General features: G+C 45.9%; 1 protein-coding gene across 1 annotated transcript in view; it reads right to left on the reverse strand.

The window, feature by feature from the left end:
• SCN10A (sodium voltage-gated channel alpha subunit 10) overlaps positions 1–19,247 on the reverse strand; it is an 89,880-nt gene that overhangs the window by 16,505 nt on the left and 54,128 nt on the right. Inside the window, exons 16-22 of the mRNA XM_049693626.1 lie at positions 18,634–18,807; positions 10,884–11,243; positions 8,449–8,895; positions 6,981–7,121; positions 5,237–5,360; positions 4,075–4,229; positions 891–1,064 (exon numbers count right to left, since the gene is read on the reverse strand). Of these exons, the coding sequence (XP_049549583.1) occupies positions 891–1,064; positions 4,075–4,229; positions 5,237–5,360; positions 6,981–7,121; positions 8,449–8,895; positions 10,884–11,243; positions 18,634–18,807 (1,575 nt within the window). The remainder of the gene's footprint in view (positions 1–890; positions 1,065–4,074; positions 4,230–5,236; positions 5,361–6,980; positions 7,122–8,448; positions 8,896–10,883; positions 11,244–18,633; positions 18,808–19,247) is intronic.

The raw sequence follows: 19,247 nt of genomic DNA on the forward strand, positions 1-19,247 counted from the left end.
GACCCTCAGACGTGCAGCAGTGAACAAATAGCTCAGACAGCCATCCTGAAAAGCCAAGACTGCAAGGGCCTGGATAGATAGAGGACTGTATGGTTAAGAGGAGGAAGAGCTCTCTCCAGGCTTTGGGGGCTAGGAGAGCTCTTAGGAGACTTTATTGAGGATGGTCTCCTCACACCTTTGAGGAATGTCAAGTTTAATGTGTGGGAGGCACTTGGTAAATCCCCTAATGCAGGGCTAGTGGCCACAGGTTCATCTGAACACATGAGCTCCAGCCCATCACCTCTCCAAAGGGACTCTTTGCCCCTTTTAGTGCCACTGGGGAGACACCAGTGGTTTAAGCTCAGTGGTTCTCAATCCTGTCTACACATTGGACATGCCCAGGGGCTTTTACAAAATACTGATGCATGGACTCCACCCAGGACCAGTAAGACCCCAATCTCTGGGAAGAGTAGTGTTTGTTCACTCTGTTCTTAAGAGCTTCCCAAGTGATTCTAAAGTGCAGCCAGGGCTGGGGATCATTGAGTCAGTGGGAGGACAGGTTCTCTGTGCCAGGAAGTCCTCCGCATCCCTAGGTCTAGAAGCCCTGACAATGGATGCAAGGTCATGTGCCATCTTGCTTTGAATGTAAAATACAGAGGTAGTAAGTGGTCTTTCTGGATGGAGACCTAGGAACTGAAGACTCACCTGAGTGTCGCTGTTGTGTTGGAATCATGTACTGCCTGGATCTTACCTGGATCACAGGTATGCAGGGTTATTGCCAGACCCCTTGCTAAGACTTCTCTTTGGAGTCACCCTTGAAGGCCAGGCCTCCAAGCTTCCTTTGCGTTAGTTGCAGCCATCAGCCAGGGGAAAGGACCCCAAAGCCCACAAGTGCCCACTGAGACACTCACGTTCACGATGAGGAAGTCCAGCCAGCACCAGGCATTGGTGAAGTAACTTTTAAAGCCATAGGCCACCCATTTGAGCAGCATCTCAAACACAAAGATAAACGTGAACACCCTGTCGGTGTACTCCAGCAAGGCCTTCACCGTGGGCTTCTGGTCAAGGTAAAAATCTTCAAAGGCCTGGAAGGAAAGGAGCAAAATGGTAGGCGGCCTAGACCCACAGCACTGGGGCCCAGGGACAGGGAAGGACTCAGTCAGCCCCTGAGAGAGCTTTGGTAACCAGTTTGCCTGCATCATTTTTTTTTCTCTGCTCTGGGAGGTAGGGTGGGGTAGTGGAGGAGGCCCTGTGAGATACAAATGAGGACTTCCTCGGAGCCAACAAGGACACACAGCCCTGCTTATACTTTGCAGGGAAGCTGAACACAAGTGAGAAAGGAAACCTTCTCTAATTGGATTTTGGAAGTGAACCAAAGGGACTGCTAACAGTGACTTAGTTTAAAAATAAAAGCAACAAAGGATGTTCGCGAAAGTGAAAGTAAGACTCACCAGTGAACTCTGAAAAAGAATGCTGCATTTCATTGGTAATCAAGGAAATTCAAATGAAGAGAAGATGCCATTTTTCTTTTATCAGATTGATGAAGAGGAAAGGGCATGGGTGGGAGTGGATGGTGGGGGGGAACCCCGCAGTCAGTTTGTCTGCGGGGAATCAGCTACTCTCATATACAGCTGGTCGGAGTGAAAACTGGTTCAGTTTTTGGGACCCCAACTTGGTAATATGACTCAAAGCTTTTAGAAATCCAGCAATTCTGCCTTCAAGAATGTATCCTAAGGACACTAGATGTTGTTGGTGTCCCACCCAGCTGCTGTGAACGTTGGTTGCTAAAGGCTGGTGAATGCCCCTGTTGCCTGAGGACACGTCCCTGGGCTGAAGGGAAGTGCCTCCGCCTTAGGAGACTATATCACCCCTCTGGGGGCAGCCACAGCCAGTGTCTGACCATCCCCTTGCCTCAAGGTGGGACTGTCCCGTGAGGCCCTTTATGCTTCAGAGTTCCTGTGGGATCAGGCTGAGGCTGGGCTTCATGGGAACCCATGTCTTTTCCCAGCTCCATTCCCTGTTCTGTCCTACTTCCTTCACATGCTCCAGCTCAAAGCACACCCTCCACAAACTGCACAAGAATTCCTGCTTCTGGTTCTACTTCTAAAGCTAGACCTAAGATGGGAAACAAGCCAACGTTTCCAAAGGAGTGCGCATAGGATATTCAATGCTTATTAGGAGTGAGCTTGGGGGTTAGTTACATTGCAGCCATTTAATGAGGTAGGAGGACCATATTACTGAGAAAATTTACTGAGAAATTACAGAATGCACAAATGTGGTTTCCGTTTTGTAATATTTATGTGTTACATGCATAAGAAAGATGGGAAGGAAATGCACCAAAATGTTTTCAAAGTGAGATTCTCTTTGAGTGATAGGAAAATGGGTGATATTTTTTCTTTGCATTTCCCCATAATTTCCAAGTATTTTTTTTCCCCTTTACTTTGTCAGATAAAAACTCATGTTATTTTTTTTTTAAACGTACTCAAAGTAAAAGCATAAGGAAGACTAAATTTGGTGCCAGCCAGTTCAGTCCCTTGGGGAAGAAGCTGGAGAGGGGAGGGAGAACACTGGGGTGGGGCCAGCAGCTGGTTAAGGATGTGAGCTCCCTGCCGGGAGGGGAGGGCAGGGAAGCAGCAGGGGTGTGTGGAGAAGGGGAGTAGAGGGCCAAGGGAAGGAGGTGATGAAGAAAGCACTTAGTCCTCATCAAATGATTGAGGTTATCATTTGCAGGACAGAGGGAAGGGCAGGTGTGGAGAATGCACTGCCCAGCCTCCCTTTGCCCCGCAGTGTGGCCTCTGCACTCAGGACTGTGCTGAGACTGCTATTCTAGGGGGGCCGTCACCACCCTGTGCCAGGGCAGTGGGCACCATCAGATGCTGCCACCCCCTCTCCAAGATGGCAGCTCAGCCTGCTCTGTGAGACTCCTCTCCCTCAGCTTTGTGCCCTTGCTGGCCTAGCTTTCCTTCCACCTCTCAGATCAAACCTTCTCACCTACCTTTGCTCCTCCCTAAGGCTGAGACAACACCCTGAGCAGTTTGGGCTCCCTTCCTGGGAAATATGGCATTTAAGTGGGTGCCCAGATGGTCAGCAGATTGTTTTCAGGGAGTAAATGGCACACAGGGAGCAAAAGGCAAGTGGAAACGCTGGAAACCATGAATCAAGAGAGTGGGATGCTAGTCCTCCCTTTAACTAATGAGCTGGGAGCCTGGGCAGGTACCTCCGTGTCTCTAGGCTGTGACGTCCTCATCCATAAAATGTGGACAGCCAAGGATGAGTCCCTTCCTGTGTCTACGTCTACCTTGGTTCATTGGGAAAATTAGTTGAGACTGTGTAGTGAGCCTACGCCATGGTGCAGAGAGAACATCCTTCCTTGTCCTACAAAGCTCGACACCCAGCAAGGGGCTTAGGAAGTGTCTCTTAACTCAGAATCTAGAGGACTGTAAGGCCTTGTTATTCAAAGTGTGGCCTGTGGACCAGTGTCAGCATCACGTGGGAGCTTGTTGGAAATGCAAATTCTCAGGCCCCACCCCAGATCTACTGAATCAGAATGTGCATTTTAACAAGTTCCCCGGGTGATTAAATTTTGAGAAGTGCCGTTGTAATGATTTGCCATGCACTTTGAGTGAGTGATAGCAGTACTTGCAAGCGGCTTGATAGGGCAGGGAAGGATGCTCCTTTTCGTACTGGGCCCTCAGAAAAGGGCAGTGTGCTGGGAGGTCAGAAGGTGGAAAATCAGGGGCTTTGGATCAAATGAAGGCAAAGTTAGGTTTTCCTACTGACAAGCTGGGTAATCTTGGACAAGTCCCATAAACCCTTTGAGTGTCAGTTTTCCCAACAATAAAGTGGGATGTATACACTCACTGCTTGAAATCCAAGCAGCCAGGTGTAACAGGCCATGACACGGGCCCCTCAAGCACCTACCATGCCCTCCTGCTAAGAGGAGTCCTCGTGCTGGGCTGCAGCTCGCCTTCCAGCCACACGTTGGGAACTTTCAGCCCAGGAATCAGGGGAACCCACTGCTGCAGCTCCAGGGCCTTTGGTGGTGGAGACCCCACCTGGAGGGCTTTGTGGCATGGAACCCCTACCTCCGCTTACCAGCGCTCCACTGCTGAGCAGGATCATGAAGATGATAAAGCTCTCGAACCAGCTGTGCTCCACAATGACGTAGCAGGTCTTGCGCACCTGCCAGCCCATGGCCCATGGAAACTTGGAGCTGTTCACTTTGCAGCAGGGACAGTGGCGAATGCAGCCTGTGGGGAGAGGGGACTGATGGTGAGCGATGTCCCACTAGTAAAGGAGGCATGGTTTGACTCCAGCCCTGAAGGGAAACCACTCTGCAGGGAAACCCACTTGCCGCTATTTTGGAAAAGAATTCTTTCCTGGAATATGAGAGAAGTGGGGTCACTTTCAGGCGGTCTCTCCATCATGCCCTTCAGGTGTCCCTCTCCACCACTGGTCTTGCACACTCTCACCTCCTCCCAAGCATCTTCCTCCCTACAGATGATAGCATAGCCCTTATCCTTATCCCACCCTTTCTGGAGCTTTGACAAGACATGGGGCCTGAGCCTGGGGGTGTCTGAGGGGCTATGCCTTGAGCCTGTGCTGAACTGGGGGGTCTCCACATGGCTGGAATGGGGCCTGGGGGCAGCCCAGCTCAGGGTCACGTGGAAGTGGAAACTCAATTAAGTGGTTTCTTTGTTTAATTATTTAGGCCACACTTACTTTCATAGCATGAACTATATGTTTATTCACTTATTGCACAAATATCTATTGAGAATATAACAGGCTTCACTGTTCTAAACATTGAGGAAAAAGAAGAGTAAGATGCAGGTTCTGCCTTTAAGAGTCACATAGGAGATGCAGGGACACAGGTGCATCATGGCCCTCCTCTGGGTCCTTTTATGTCCCAAGTCAAGAGTTTATGGTGGTGGCTACCTTTTCCCTTTCAACCTCAAGAGGGCTGGTTTATAACTCAGTGAGGTGTTTTTGAGGGTGATGAGGAAGGCAGAGCATCTGTTTGCCATGTCTGATGTGGCATGAGATGCAGATCCCACCAGTCAGCTGCTGCGAGTCTGGCATCTGTGTTTGATGCTGGGCTCTCAAGCTTGGGAGTGAGGAGCAAGGGGCACTGCTTGCCTGTCTCCCCTGGACCCCAGGCCAGAACCCTGGACACAGAGGTGACCAGATGAATACTTGTTGCGCTGGATTCTGGCCCTAATGAATGTCAAGTGGAGGAGGTCTGTGGCTGCCACTCTACCTTCTGTGAAGCAGTCATCTGGCTCATCGAGGTCATCCGCCAGCTCAGGGATCTTCCTCAGGATCTCCCCAAGATCCAGGCAGTCCACAGTGCTGCCTTCTGAGGAGCTCGTGTCGTCCACTCCCTGCAGGGCAGAAGCCCCGGCAGTGAACCCAGCTCTCTGAGGGGCCCAGTGAATCTGCACACTGTCACCACAGGTCCGACTGGCTCAGAGCTCCGAGATGCAGAGAGAGCCCCCTCAGGGCTGGACCCACCACGGCGTCCCTTCTGTTTTGGTGCCTTGCCAGCTGAGCCCCAGAACAGTCATGCTCTCTGAAGAGCCCCAGAGGTTCAGCTGTGTGAGGCTTTAAACCTCCAGGCCGCTGATGGAGGGCTGGCGATGGCCCGAGACACAGTAATTATACCCATAAAGACTCTCAGCCTTCACTGGGCTTGAATATTTAATCATGGAGCAATGCTGCAGGGGCCCTGTTGCCCTCCTGGCAGCTTCAGCCCTATAATGTCTCCAGATGAATTCAATTAGGAGCTGAAGCTGCTCTCATATTAGTAAACCTGATCGCTTGACTAATGGACCCAAATGGTGGGGTGGGTCCCCATCTGTCACCCTCCCCACCCTCCCTGCCTGGCTAGGGTCATGGACAAGATCAAAACAAAAACAAAAACAACCCCCAGCGGTAGTGTACTGAAAACACCGAGTAGAGAAAACTAGCCAGGGGAGTCCTTAGAATGCTCAGCAGAAACACGTTCTCCACGTGTAGAAGATGGCAACCCTCACCCAACTGGAACCAAGAGGCTGGTGTTCACCCAGAGCCCTCAAATCCCTTCTCATCCCACCCTCTTCTCTCACCCCGCTGGATCAGCCTTGCCCAGAGGCACACAGCCAGTGGCTGGCACTCCTCAAGCTGATGGGCTTGATAACTTTGGGATGAATTATGTCTTCCTTATCTTTGCTTACCCGGTGCCTGTCACCATTGGCACTCAGTGGCTAGGTGTCAAGTTAACTTCTTGCATTTAATACAGTGCTATTACAGATGCTAAATCTTTAGAGATACCTCTTTCAATGTAGCTTGTTTTCTTTAAAGATTTGTAATGAAACCACCAAGTTTATTTTTACCTCTTATAAGATCTTCTTCCTGCTCAGTCTATGTAAGTCTGTCAGTACAGCACTCAGTACAGATAGCCTCTCCCCGGCACCAGTCTGCTTTTGGCCCGAGAAGACAGTGTGGACAACAGAAAGCGGGGGTGGGAGGTGGGAGATGGTCACAGGGAAGACTTCCTCACCCACAGCAACTCCGACTTTTATCTGCTGGCTCTGAAAGATACTTAACTTTCTCTGTGCACTGTCTTTTGTTTCCTTTTTTCTTGGCTGTCATTTTCTGGGCACTTATTCCATTTCAGGCAGGAGCTAAACATTTGACAAGCAGCATCTCATTGAAGCTTCAAAAGAATCCTACCAAGTAGCCATTACCACTTAGCTTCCCAGATGGAGACACGGAGGCTCAGAGAGGTTGAGGAACAGGTCCTCGGTCCCCCAGTCTATGGAACCTCATTCTTCCCGGTGAAATCATGCTGATTAGCCCACAGGTGTGGAAGGACTTTAAAAATTCCCAAGATGAGACATGAGCCTCCACAGTTGAGCGTAGTCTGGAATACCCCACGCCCAGTCCTATCCTCCAGTCCCCTCCATCCCACTGGTCATTGTCCGGCAGGCTGTTTAACCTCTCCAGGAAGCTCACATACCTACCTCTGTAGGGCCCTGAGCAGGAGCCTCGTCTTTCCACTTCTCACCTAGGTATGGAGCCAGGTCCTCAGAGGACATTCCAGAACCTGAGCTCCTGGGTGGCAGGTGGTCCTCATATCTCCCGACTTGTTGCCGCTGCTCCTGCTAGTGAGAGAAAGCCCCAACTTGGGTACCTGTGCCCACCCTCAGCTAAGCAATTCTAACTTTGAAGAGTCATCTGCCAGAGCCAAGGACCTAATATATGCAACGAACATACATACATACAGCCAGATAGATCTGTGTGTAGTATCTGGTGTCATTACTTACAAGTTGTGTGACACTAGGCAAGTTATTTAACCTCTCTTATTTTCATTTTTCCCATCTGAAAACTTGAGAAGGCAAGATCTACTTCATTTGGTTATTTTGATGACTAAATATGTTCATACTTGTGAAGCACTTCGCAAGCAGTGCTTGGCTCCACAGATGTTAGCCATGATCATTATCACTTGTCCAGGGGTCAGAGTGGTAGTGAACTTTGCCCTCTGGAGACCCCAAGAACCCCCAAAGTAATTGAAAATGACTCTGAGTGGAGACAGCGTCACAGAGTTTATGTCCTTTACTCTGGGGATGGTGACGCCCTGCCCTCGGCTGTCACCCAGACAAAGGCATGTAAAATATGGCAGCTGATAACAGCAGCTGCTGGAACACAAGAGCAGTGACAGCTGCGAGGGACGGAGGCTAGGGAAGAGCCACAGACTCAAAGCACAGCTGTCTGAGGCCACTTAGTGGCCTGGCCAGCAGCGCTCTGTCCCCGGGTCCCACAGGGACCCCTGCCTTCCTACATTGTGGAGACGTGCATGCCCTGAGTCGTTGAGAAGAGGGTAACGAGGGTTGATTTACCAGCTTAAAGTAGAAAGGAACTATGCAAAGCATTTAAAAAATATATATATATTACCCAAAAATATGCTTCAAATTCTTTGGTGCCAGAGGAACAAGTGTCATTTCCCTGTGACATCCCCTGTCGGGAAAAGCTGGATGAATGAGTCACATAATGATCAGGACTTTTTAGGCTGCTGGCGAAGATGAGACGAGGCTTGCTCTTGGACAACATCCTGTTCTTAGAGCAATCTTATTAGCACCTCCTGCACAGAGACTGGGTTGGGTGGAGCAAATGGGGCAGCTATATGAAAGACAATTTCAAGCAACTCCAAGTGGCCTGGGGCTCAAGCAATGCCCCTGCTCCCTGCTTGCCTGGTGAATTCTGAGCCTTTCTTCCAGGCTCTGATTAAATGTCACCTCCTCCAGAAAGCTTGGCATGGCCTGTGCTTCCTATGTGAAGGGGTCTCATGCCGGGCTTGCCTGGGGCTCTTCAAGGCTGCGCCAGCCCTTATGTTGGAAAACCTCTTCATCAAAATTTCCCTACTGCCCCTTGTCACTCCAGCCCTAAGTCCCCACCCTGCTTCCTGTGGCTGTCCCGTGGGAGAACTCTCACCTGCCCTTGGGGGATCACTTCCTGCTGGGTGCTCTGCGCATCCTCCTCACCATCATCCTCCAAGTCATCGAGGTCAGACTCGCCCTCGGCAATGGGCACAGAGACCCATATGTTAGGATTGGTGATGAAGTCACTGTGGTCATCCCTGGGGCCTCCGGGAGCCAGGAGCCCTCCAGGGCTCCCCGCAGCCGTGTCAGCAGTAATGTGGTTCTCAGCTTTGGAGGTGGAGAGTGGGAGTTTCACCACCAGCTGGGGCTCTGCCTTGGGCCGGGGGAGCAAGAAGGGCCAGTTGAGGAAGCTGCAAAGGGCCTTCTTGATGCGCCGGCCTAACACCTGGATCCTCGCTAGGGCCACCTGCAGGTTGTTCACCTCCCTGTCGTCCTCTGGGGCTGTGAGGTTGTCGGTGCTGAAGGAGTTCAGCAGCAGGGCAATGAACAGGTTAAGCACCTGGAGAGAAGGAAAGGAAGATCACTCAATCGATGAGCTGACCCCCTCCGTGGCCCACCAGGTCAGCAGCTGCGTGGCAGGACAGGCACACTGGGGCCTCTCCCTGCCCACCCAAGATGCTTTCCTTCTTGGGGGAACAGACATTCTGACAGCAACTGAGAGGAGCCTCGGGGATGCCCCAAGCAACTTGGTTCACGTGGACAAGGCTTGGAAGTACATTCCCCACCATAGAGGAGGGTCACCCCTGCTGAGCAAAGGGACATTCAGGGACAACAGAGAGGAGCAGGCATGGGCCTGCCCAGGACCACCCTCATCAGCCATACCGTGGTTTCTATTGCTCACTCTGGAATCCTGGGCACATCTCCTCTCTGCTTCCAACTTCGTGTCCTTCGGGACCCCCTACCTGTCAGAGTGGTTGTGAAGAGGAAATGGCACGAGGATATAAAAGTGCTCGGAAAGGCAAACTTCCTGCCTCAGGGTCAGGGGCCTCTGTGACACTGCAGGGATGGGGAACTCAGCCTGGAAGAAAGGAGTTTTGTCCAGCCCCCTACTCGGGAGAGCAGGCAGAAGGCACCTCTGGCTCAGGGACCCTGTTGGGAAAGACTTTGAAGAGTCTGGATTTGTTTTTTCATCCTCTTTCTTGGTTTAGCTTTCTCTTATCTGTAAAACTCTTATGGGAAAAGAATTCAAGTTGGTTGACTTCCAAGGCAATAAGAAAGGGGCTCCTGCAAGACATGGAAGCAACCCAAGTGCCCATCAATAGACGACTGGCTTAAGAAGATGTGGTCTATATATACAATGAATATTACTCAGCCATAAAAAAGAATGAAATACTGCCATTTGCAACAACATGGATGGACCTAAAGAATATAATGCTTAGTGAAATAAGTCAGACAGAGAAAGAAAATTACTATATGATATCACTTATGTGTGGAATCTAAAAAATAATACAAATGAATTTATATACAAAACAGAAACAGACTCACAGACATAGAAAACAAACTTATGGTTACCAAAGGGGAAAGGTAGGGGAGAGGGATAAATTAGGAGTATGAGATTAACAGATACAAACTACTATACATAAAATAGATAAGCAACAAAGATTTACAGTATAGCACATGGAATTATACTCAACATCTTGTAATCATCTATAATGGAAAAAAACCAAATCGCTATTCTGTACATCTGAAACTAACACAATATGGTAAATCAACTATACTTCAATTAAAAAAAAGAAAGGGGGTTCCTAAAAATAACACCCTCCCCTCACCCTGGTCAAGGCTGGGAGAGCAAAGACACCCAGAACTTGAGGGAGTGGAGACAACTGAGGACAAGGAGCCAGACTGGGCCAGAGAAGGGGTGCTGGGGCCAATTGGGAGAAAGGCCTCCAGAGGGGCTCCCCGCAAACCTGAGAGTGGATTTTGTTATTGTCATGGCATTGGATGTTGTCCAGGATCCAGCTCCTCTCCTTCCTCTTGTCCCATTGTGCCTCCCCTCCTGCTCCTAGCTAGAACCTATGTAACTCTACTCCCCCCCACCCCCGACAGAAATACCTCTGAGAACCCCACAATGGGGAAGGGAAATTTTCCTTCAACAACTAACAGCTACCATTTATTGACTTCCTGCCTTGGCCCAGAAACTGTACTAGGCAATTTGTGTATGTTGTTCCTGTAATTTAATTCTCCCAGTAAGCCCATAAGTAAGCACTATTTTCTTGATTTTAAGGAAATTAAAGCTTGGGAGATTGTCTCTTGTGCTGGGTCACCCAACTTTACTAGAGGTGGAGCTGGGATTCTACATTAGGTCTTTCCTGCTCTGTCATATGGGCTTATTCCAGCTGCTTCCCAACAGATATTTCTTATGTGTCCCGTACAACTTGGAAAAGTGTGAAGACTTTTCAGTCAGGGAGGTACAATGTGGGCAAGACATGTGCAATGTCAAACTTTCTAGGATAATATGGAAGTCTCCTGCATTGCCCATGCACTCACCACCAGGTTGCCCAGCACCATAACCGTCAAGAAAAGGATGAGGCAAATGGACTTCTGGCCGACTTCCATGCAGGCCCACATGTTCTCAATCCACTCTCCACAGAGGATCCGGAAGACGATGAGGAAGGAGTGGAAGAAGTCGTGCATGTGCCAGCGTGGCCATTCTTCGTTAGGTGCTGAGATTTTGCGCCGGTTGTCACGGTAGTTGTCCCCGAGGAGCTGCTTGCCAACCAGAGCAAAGACGAAGACAATGATGGCCAGGATGATGGTGAGGTTCCCCAGAGCCCCCACCGAGTTGCCGATGATCTTGATGAGCGTGTTTAAGGTCGGCCATGACTTGGCCAGCTTGAAGACCCGCAGCTGCAGAGAAACAGAGACCGTGTCAGGTCCTGGTGGCTGCTTCCATCACCTTTCATCTCCAGTCTTGGCCAGAAACAAAAAAAGCACAAGGTAGCTCATTCCATCAACGTGGGTTGATCCCGGGAAGCTGCTTTCAAAGACCTTTCTTCATATGTCACCAGTTACTCAAAAATATGACCAACTCTATATGGTTCCTATGTACTACTAATGTGCTCCACTGACTGTGGCAAAGTTAGGGGTCTCATATTGGGGTGTTGGTCGTGTGACGTGTACTCTGTTCTATAGCCACAAGCCTCCTGAATGTAGATCTATTCTATGGGGTGGAGTGGGGTATGATGGAGCTCATAAATGTGTGAGAAGAGCCCACCTTTGACCTGAAGAGAGGCTAGCTTCCTGCAGGTAGGGCACAACCAACTGCATTTGAGAGGTATTGGCTACCCATCATCTTGGGGCATTTCTCATCCTGAGGCCTTGGACAACATCTTTTACCCCACCATCTCTGAAATGGCAAGTATCTGTGATTTCATGAACCTGGGATTCATATGTTTATTTAATTGACCAACCAATCTACCTACTTTGTTGGACACCAGCCACGCACATACATAGCACTGTACTAGCCTGTGAGGTATATGGAGAGAAGTCTGTGGACTCCTGTCCTCATGGAACTAATGGTTTAGTTGCAGAGATAAGGCAAAGACCCAGAAAGTCTTCACTGTAAAGCCAAATGTGCTAAGTCCCACAGGAGAACAAAAGCACCATGTATAAAGATGTCCAAACATTTAAAAAATACATTTGTGTGGTTCTCTAATTTGTTAGAAAGAAATATGTGAGCTCAGCTGTCATGGGGTATTTATGGAGCCCTTACTAAGAGCCAGGCACTGGCCAAGGAGCTGGGATGCTGTGCTGGACACAGTAGCAGCAGTTTTATCACCCAACACAGCAATAAGTCCCAAGGTTTAATCCTCTTATGCAGGAAGCTCCATACATATTTTTCTTTGTGATGGAGGCGGTCTGTGTTCACCTTAGATCTAATCTGGAACTTACTTTAATGAGGATGCTTTACTTTTGGAATAGAATGCAAGGTAAGTCTAACATCTGCCCTCTACTGAGGAGGTCACCACTTGGTGATGAAATGGGCCTCGAACTTGTGAAGAATATCAGAAGATGGACTAATATGGTAGACTATACTGGGTCCCCCTTGGGTTCCCCTTTCCATCAAAAAGTTACTAAAAATGCTAGATAATAAAATCTTAAGTGCATTAATGATCTGTCAATAAAGTAAGTAATTCTTTAGCCAAAAATTAAATAACTACGGGAATTCAGAGATATAAACAGATTGCTGAAGTCAGCTTTTCTCTGAAGACATTTGCAAAACTGATGAATCTGAGCATAAGTTTTAATGCTCTCATGAGGCACAGCAATCAGGAAACACATCCCAGGGCTGCCTAAGATAGACAGTATAACAGGAATTTCTCCCACCATTAAGGCGAGATCCCATAAGAAATATCTCTCAAGACAAGGGCATGGGACTTCCCTGGTGGCGCAGTGGTTAAGACTCTGTGCTCCCAATGCTGGGGCCTGGGTTCGATCCCTGGTCAGGGAACCAAATCCCACATGCATGCCACAACTAAGAGTTCTCATGCCACAACCAAGGAGACAGCGAGCTACAACTAAGGAGCCCTCCTGCCGCAACTAAGACCCGGCACAACCAAATTAAAAAGAAAAAAAAAAGATAAGGGCAAATTGAACGGCAAATTTTAGATAAAACTGAGAGAGGTTACTGCCAGAAGGCACTCACTGAAAGAAATTCTAAATGATGCACTTCAGGCGGAAAGAAAGTGATCCCAGAAGGAACGTATTATGTGCAAGAATGGATAAACAGCAAGGAAGCTCTAGGTATAAGAGTGAATCTAAACAAACATTGAATGGACACAACAGTAAAGTTTCACGGGGTAGGGCAGAGACTGGCTATATGGTCACCATTCACTTTTACTCCTCTCAGACACAAAGGAAGACTGTTTTCCCACTTTACTTGCAAATAGTTGAGGTCATATTATTGGGTTCTGGCTGATGGAATGGAGATGGAGACAGAAGTAATGTACACTACTTTCAGGCAGAGCCATAAAACATCATGCACTTTCTCTTCCCCTCCTATGGCCACCATGGAGGCCACCCATTGAAGATGGTGGTGACATCACACCATCCTGAGTCACTGAGTCACTACTTGGAGCAGACAAACCAGGAGAGTTTCCCAACCAGCACTGAATATGCTGTAAACATAAACCTCTATTATGTTAACTCACAGATTTAGAGATTGTCATTACAACTAGTTGTACTTCTCTTGAGTAATGTAGAAATTGGTACATTGCAGAGAGCCATTTCAACACATTGGATATGTGGCACTGGCTTAGTGATCACGTGGTGTACAACAAGGAAACTGATAGAAGAATCCTTGGAAAGTGTTGATCTGTGTTGCAGGGGCAAAACGATGGTCTGCAATAATTCTGGGGCAGATCATGAACCAGTAGCACTAGGTAAAGGGTCTGTAAAACAGAACCTTAGTATCATGTGTCAGTTGTAGTTGGTTACGTTTGTCAAGACATTACAAGAAAGAGATGAGTTCAGGGAATATTTGGTTGATTGATAAGAAATAAAAGGAAATAGAATCCAGAAGTTTAATGTATAACTGAGTCACTTTTCTGTACAGCAGAAATTAACACAACATTGCAAATCACTATACTTAAATAAAATAAAATAATCCAGAAGTTTAGTCTTGAAGGTTTAGGGAAGTACATTGCTTTAGATCTCAAAGAGTGAGCAATGGGATTAAGTCTTTATGAGTTCAAGGCCAGTTAAATTTTTCAATGAAATGAAGCACATCTTAGCAAAGATGCTATTAATGGCGTAGCCACCATTTGAGGCAGAGAGAGGCAGGAGGACAAGAGAGCAAAGAAACAAAGCAGAACTGAGAACTTTGTCATAGAAAGCACTCTGGATGTATAACACACACAGAGGTCTGAAACCATCTAAGTTTTGAAGGAATTGTATTGCAAAAGAAACCATGAGCCCTGACTAAAAAAGCCTTTGACTGTGTAAACTTTGCCATCTTTCCACAAGCAGGAGGCAAGCTTTGAAGGTTGTACAGGCCTTCAGATATGGCACAGTCACTTCTAGAAGGAGTCCCACCTAGAGCTGACTGGCTTGCATCAGACTATGACATGAGTGAGGAATAAACCTTTATTGGGCTAAGCTACTGAATTTTCAGAAGTGTTTGTACAAATCTGGAATTATTTATCATCAATTAAGTCATATAGCTTTTAAAAACAAGATAAAATTAAAATAATTAACACGATAGTAAGTTGGGAAGGGGTAACTGGAATAAAAATTTGTCCTGAAAAGTAAAGATTTTAGCTAACTTTTGACTTTAAGTTAACAATACATGCTGTCATTTCTAAGGTAACCACTCAAAGAATAGAAACAGAGTATTTAGTTTCCAAACCAATAAAGGAGGAAAATGGAACAAGGAAAAACAAACAGTCCAAAATAAATCAAGAAGAGAGAGAACAAAAATGCTACAACAGAGGAAACAAATAGAAAACCGAGAATATAATGATAGACACACATCCAAATATTATCAGTATTCACAATAAAATAAGTAGACTAAATGCTTTGGTTAGAAGACAAAGAGTGGATTGAATAAGAATCCAAAATCTGACTGCATACTATTTACAGCAGACATATAACAACCTGAAAGATATGCAAAGGCTGGAAGTAAAAGGATAGATAGAGATATATCAGGCAAATTCCAAACTAAAAGAAAACAGAGTTGTTTAATTACTACAGGCAAAAGAGACTTTTAAGGCAAAAAGCATTTCTAGGGATGAACAAGGTCAATTCTCACTGATAAAAGTTTCGCTCCACTGGGAAGATATAATAACTTAAAATATGTATGCATTTAATAACATAGCCTCCAGATAGAACCGTAAGGAGAAACATCACGCCGTAATCATAGTGAAAGATATTTTTATACACTACCATCTCAGTAATTGCTAAAATAAGCAGGGATATAGAATATCTGGACTACACAATGAACTTTCTCTACCCAATGGATATATATGCAGAGTATTGCACCATACAACTGCAGAAGACGCATTCTTTTCAAGTGCATAAGGAACATTTTCACTATACTGAGCCAAAATGAGATTATCAATAAATTTCAAAGCATTAAAATCATACAGTGTATGTTTTCTGAGTATAATACAATTAAGCTAGAACTCAATGGCATAAAGATAACTAGAAATACCACATACATTTCAAAATTAAGAACCATGCTTCTAATTAGCCTTTGAGTCAAAGAATAAATCAAATCTGAAATTAGGAAATATTTAGAACCAAACAATAAGGAAAATTCTGGGGCTTTCCTGGTGGCACAGTGGTTAAGAATCCGCCTGCCAATGCAGGGGACACGGGCTCGAGCCCTGGTCCGGAAGGATCCCACGTGCTGTGGAGCAACTAAGCCTGTGCGCTGCAGCTACTGAGCCTGCGCTCTAGAGCCCACGAGCCACAACTACTGAAGCCCGCACACCTAGAGCCTGTGCTCCGCAACAAGAGAAGCCACCGCAATAAGAAGCCCGCACACCACGACGAAGAGTAGCCCCCACTCGCCGCAACTAGAGGAAACCTGCGCATAGCAACAAAGACCCAATTCAGCCAAAAATAAATAAATAAATAAATAAATAAATAAAATAAATAAAATAAGGAAAAATCTACATATTAAAGCAGTTCTTAGAAGGAAATTGAAGTCTTCAATGAATATATTGGAAAAGGAAATAGGCTGAAAATTCCAACCTAAGAAGTTAGTAAAGAATAAAATATGTGGAATGTAAGCTGCAATTAAGATAAGATGCAGGATTAATTGAAATAGAAAACAACAATGAAGTAGAGAGGATCGACAAGCTAATAGATGGTTCTTTGAAAAGACATTAAATTGACGATCTTTGGCGAGACTAATAAAAATAGATAAAAGAAAGCACAAATGACTATTTTTAAAGAAAGAAAAGGATAACATAAGTACATGTGATATGGAGCATTAAAATGTAACAGCATAGCATATACAACTTAGTGTCAATAAAATTAAAAATTTAGATAAGAAGGAAATTTTTTTAGAAAAATAATAACTTACCAAAACCAATTCGAGAAATTGAAAATCTGAGTAGTTTCACAGCCATTAAGAAAATTAAATCAGTAATGAAAAATCTTGACTTGCAGATGGCTTAATTAGTGAATTCTACCAAACTTACAAGAAACAATAATTCCAGTCTTACCCAAAGATTGGGTGTAGAAGAAGAGGAATATTCCTCACTTCTTTTTATGGAGATTAGCATAACCTTGATGCCTAGATACTAAAACCTAGCAAGGACAATGCAAGTAAGGAAAATTACAGGCCAAATATTACTGATCAATATGGAGGCAAAATATTTTTTTAATTATTAGCAAACTGAATCTTCCAATGTATAAAAAGTGTATCATGATCAAGTTGGGTTTATGCCAGGAATGCAAAGTTTATTTAACATTAGAAAATCAATTAGTATAATTCACTGCTTTAACAGATTAGAGAAAATCATGTGATTATCTTAATCATGCAGAACAATTGTCTGATAAAATTAAACATCCATTCATGATTAATATTCTTAACAAAAGAGAACTTCCGGGCTTCCCTGGTGGCGCAGTGGTTGAGAGTCCGCCTGCCGATGCAGGGGACACGGGTTCGTGCCCCGGTCCGGGAGGATCCCACATGCCGTGTGAGCGGCTGGGCCTGTGAGCCATGTCCGCTGAGCCTGCGCGTCCGGAGCCTGTGCTCCGCAACGGGAGAGGCCACAACAGTGAGAGGCCCGCGTACCGCAAAAAAACAAAAACAAAAACAAACAAACAAACAAGACAACTTCCTAAACTGATAAAGGAGTTTTTAAAACAATCTTCTTAAAAAACCTGCCACAAATATCAGACTTGCTGAAATACTGAAAGCATTTTCTCTGAGATCAGGAAAACAGCAAAAATGTGTGCTATTAACACATCTTTTCTACAGTGTACTGGATGTCCTAACCAGCACAGAAATGTAATAAAAAGAACCAAATGGTATAAGGATTAGAAAAGAAGAAACAAAACTCATCATTTGCATATGATATGATTCTGTTAACAAATTTAAAAGATTGCATAGATAAGTCATGAGAATTAATAACAGAGCTATCTGGATCCAAAAATATTAAATAGCAAAGTGCTAGCAAAAAAACAAAACAAACAAAAAAAACCAACCCAAACCCCAGAAAAGAACATTTAAAAAGAGGTTTCATTTGAAATAGCGTAATGAACTAGGGAATATCTAGGAATAAATCTAGCAAAAGATATGCAGGAAGTCCCTTATGGAGAAATTATAAAACTATTGAAAGACTGAAATAAATAGATTGTGTGCCATTTTTGTGGATCAGAAGACTACATAACATAAAGGTTATATTTCTTCCCAAACTGATCTATAAATTACTGCAGTCCTAATAGGAAAAAAACCCCCAAACCCAACAATTTTGTGTGTAGGTGGGTATGTAACTTGGCAAATTGATTCTAAAATGAAGTGCAGGGGCCACGATATTCTTGAAGAAATAAAACAAGGTGGGTGACTTGCCTTACAGACACAGACATCAGGGGGACATCTCTTTTGTTAAGAATAAGGGAACGCATCCTGCAGAAGGCGTCCTGGAGCTGAGTTGGGAGAAGAGCCAGGACGGGAGGCTAGTAGGAGGCAGTTTTTGAGGTGGGTGAGACATTGGGGCTGTGATTTGGGGACCAAGGGAATCAGAGGATGATCAGAGCTGGGACTCTGGAGTCAGGCAGCCTGGCTTTGAAATGCAGGTCTGAGGCTCACTCAGCAGCAGGGAGACTTTGGGCCATCATTTAACCACTCTGTCTCAGTTTCCCTCATCTATCTGTGGTGATAGTAAAAGCAACTCTCTCAGGGTGATGTAGGCATAAAATGAGATGTGTTATGTCAAGGGTTTAGCTCTGTGCTTCATGCATCGTCAGAACTCAAGAAAGAGTAGTTGCTATGATTATCATTTACTGTTATTTGGTAAGAGAACAAGAGGGTGCTAGGAAGTCTCCTCTTAGCGCAGATGAGGGGAGCCAGGCCCAGAGAGGAAAGGGCACACCCCCACTTTGAGTAAGTGCAAAGCACCACGTCTCTGGCTCCCAGGAGCCATGCCCTGCCTCCTCCCACAGGGAATGAAGAGGAAGAGGGAGCTGGCTGGTGGGGTCCCCAAAGGACAGAGTCCGTTTCCAGCGGGGAGCCTCCTTGGATGTCCACGTGGGGGTTCCCCAAGTTGCCAAAAGAGTACATTACCAGGCGGAAGGTCCGCAGCACTGTCAGGCTCCCCTTCCTGACCGCACCCAGCTCTATCAGGCTCACTGTGACGATGATGCAATCAAAGATGTTCCACTTCTTCTGGAAGTAATAGTAGGGATCGAACGCTATGATTTTGAAGACCATTTCAGCAGTAAAAAACACAGTAAAGACCTGCGGACAGAAACAGGGATCCATCTCAGCAGGGTCTGTGGGGTCGGGTGACAATGACAAATAGAGCAGGGGGAAAATGTCGTGTTTGTAAAGTGGCAAATCCCTTTACCTCGTTTTTATTCTGTTTCTATATTATCTGCAGGCTCCTGACGGATTGGGGATGGGAACACTCAGTGTGGCAGCAGAGAGAAATCTCTGGATCAGTGCTCAGGGAATACACATTAGTGTTTCCATGCTTCAGTGTTTCCGTTTGAATGGTGTTGGACATGGAGTAAGTGGATAATCATTAGGATAATAATTATTATATAATTATGTAAATGAGAAGTCAATCTGGTTCAGTAGTTTAAAAGCAGGGATCGTGGGGCAACACAGACCCAGAGAAAAATGTCAACTCAGCCATTCCTAGCTTGTATAAGCTTGGACAAGGAGTGCATCCTCTC

Source organism: Orcinus orca, chromosome 10 (assembly GCF_937001465.1).
Source record: "Orcinus orca chromosome 10, mOrcOrc1.1, whole genome shotgun sequence".
Lineage (NCBI taxonomy): Eukaryota > Metazoa > Chordata > Mammalia > Artiodactyla > Delphinidae > Orcinus > Orcinus orca.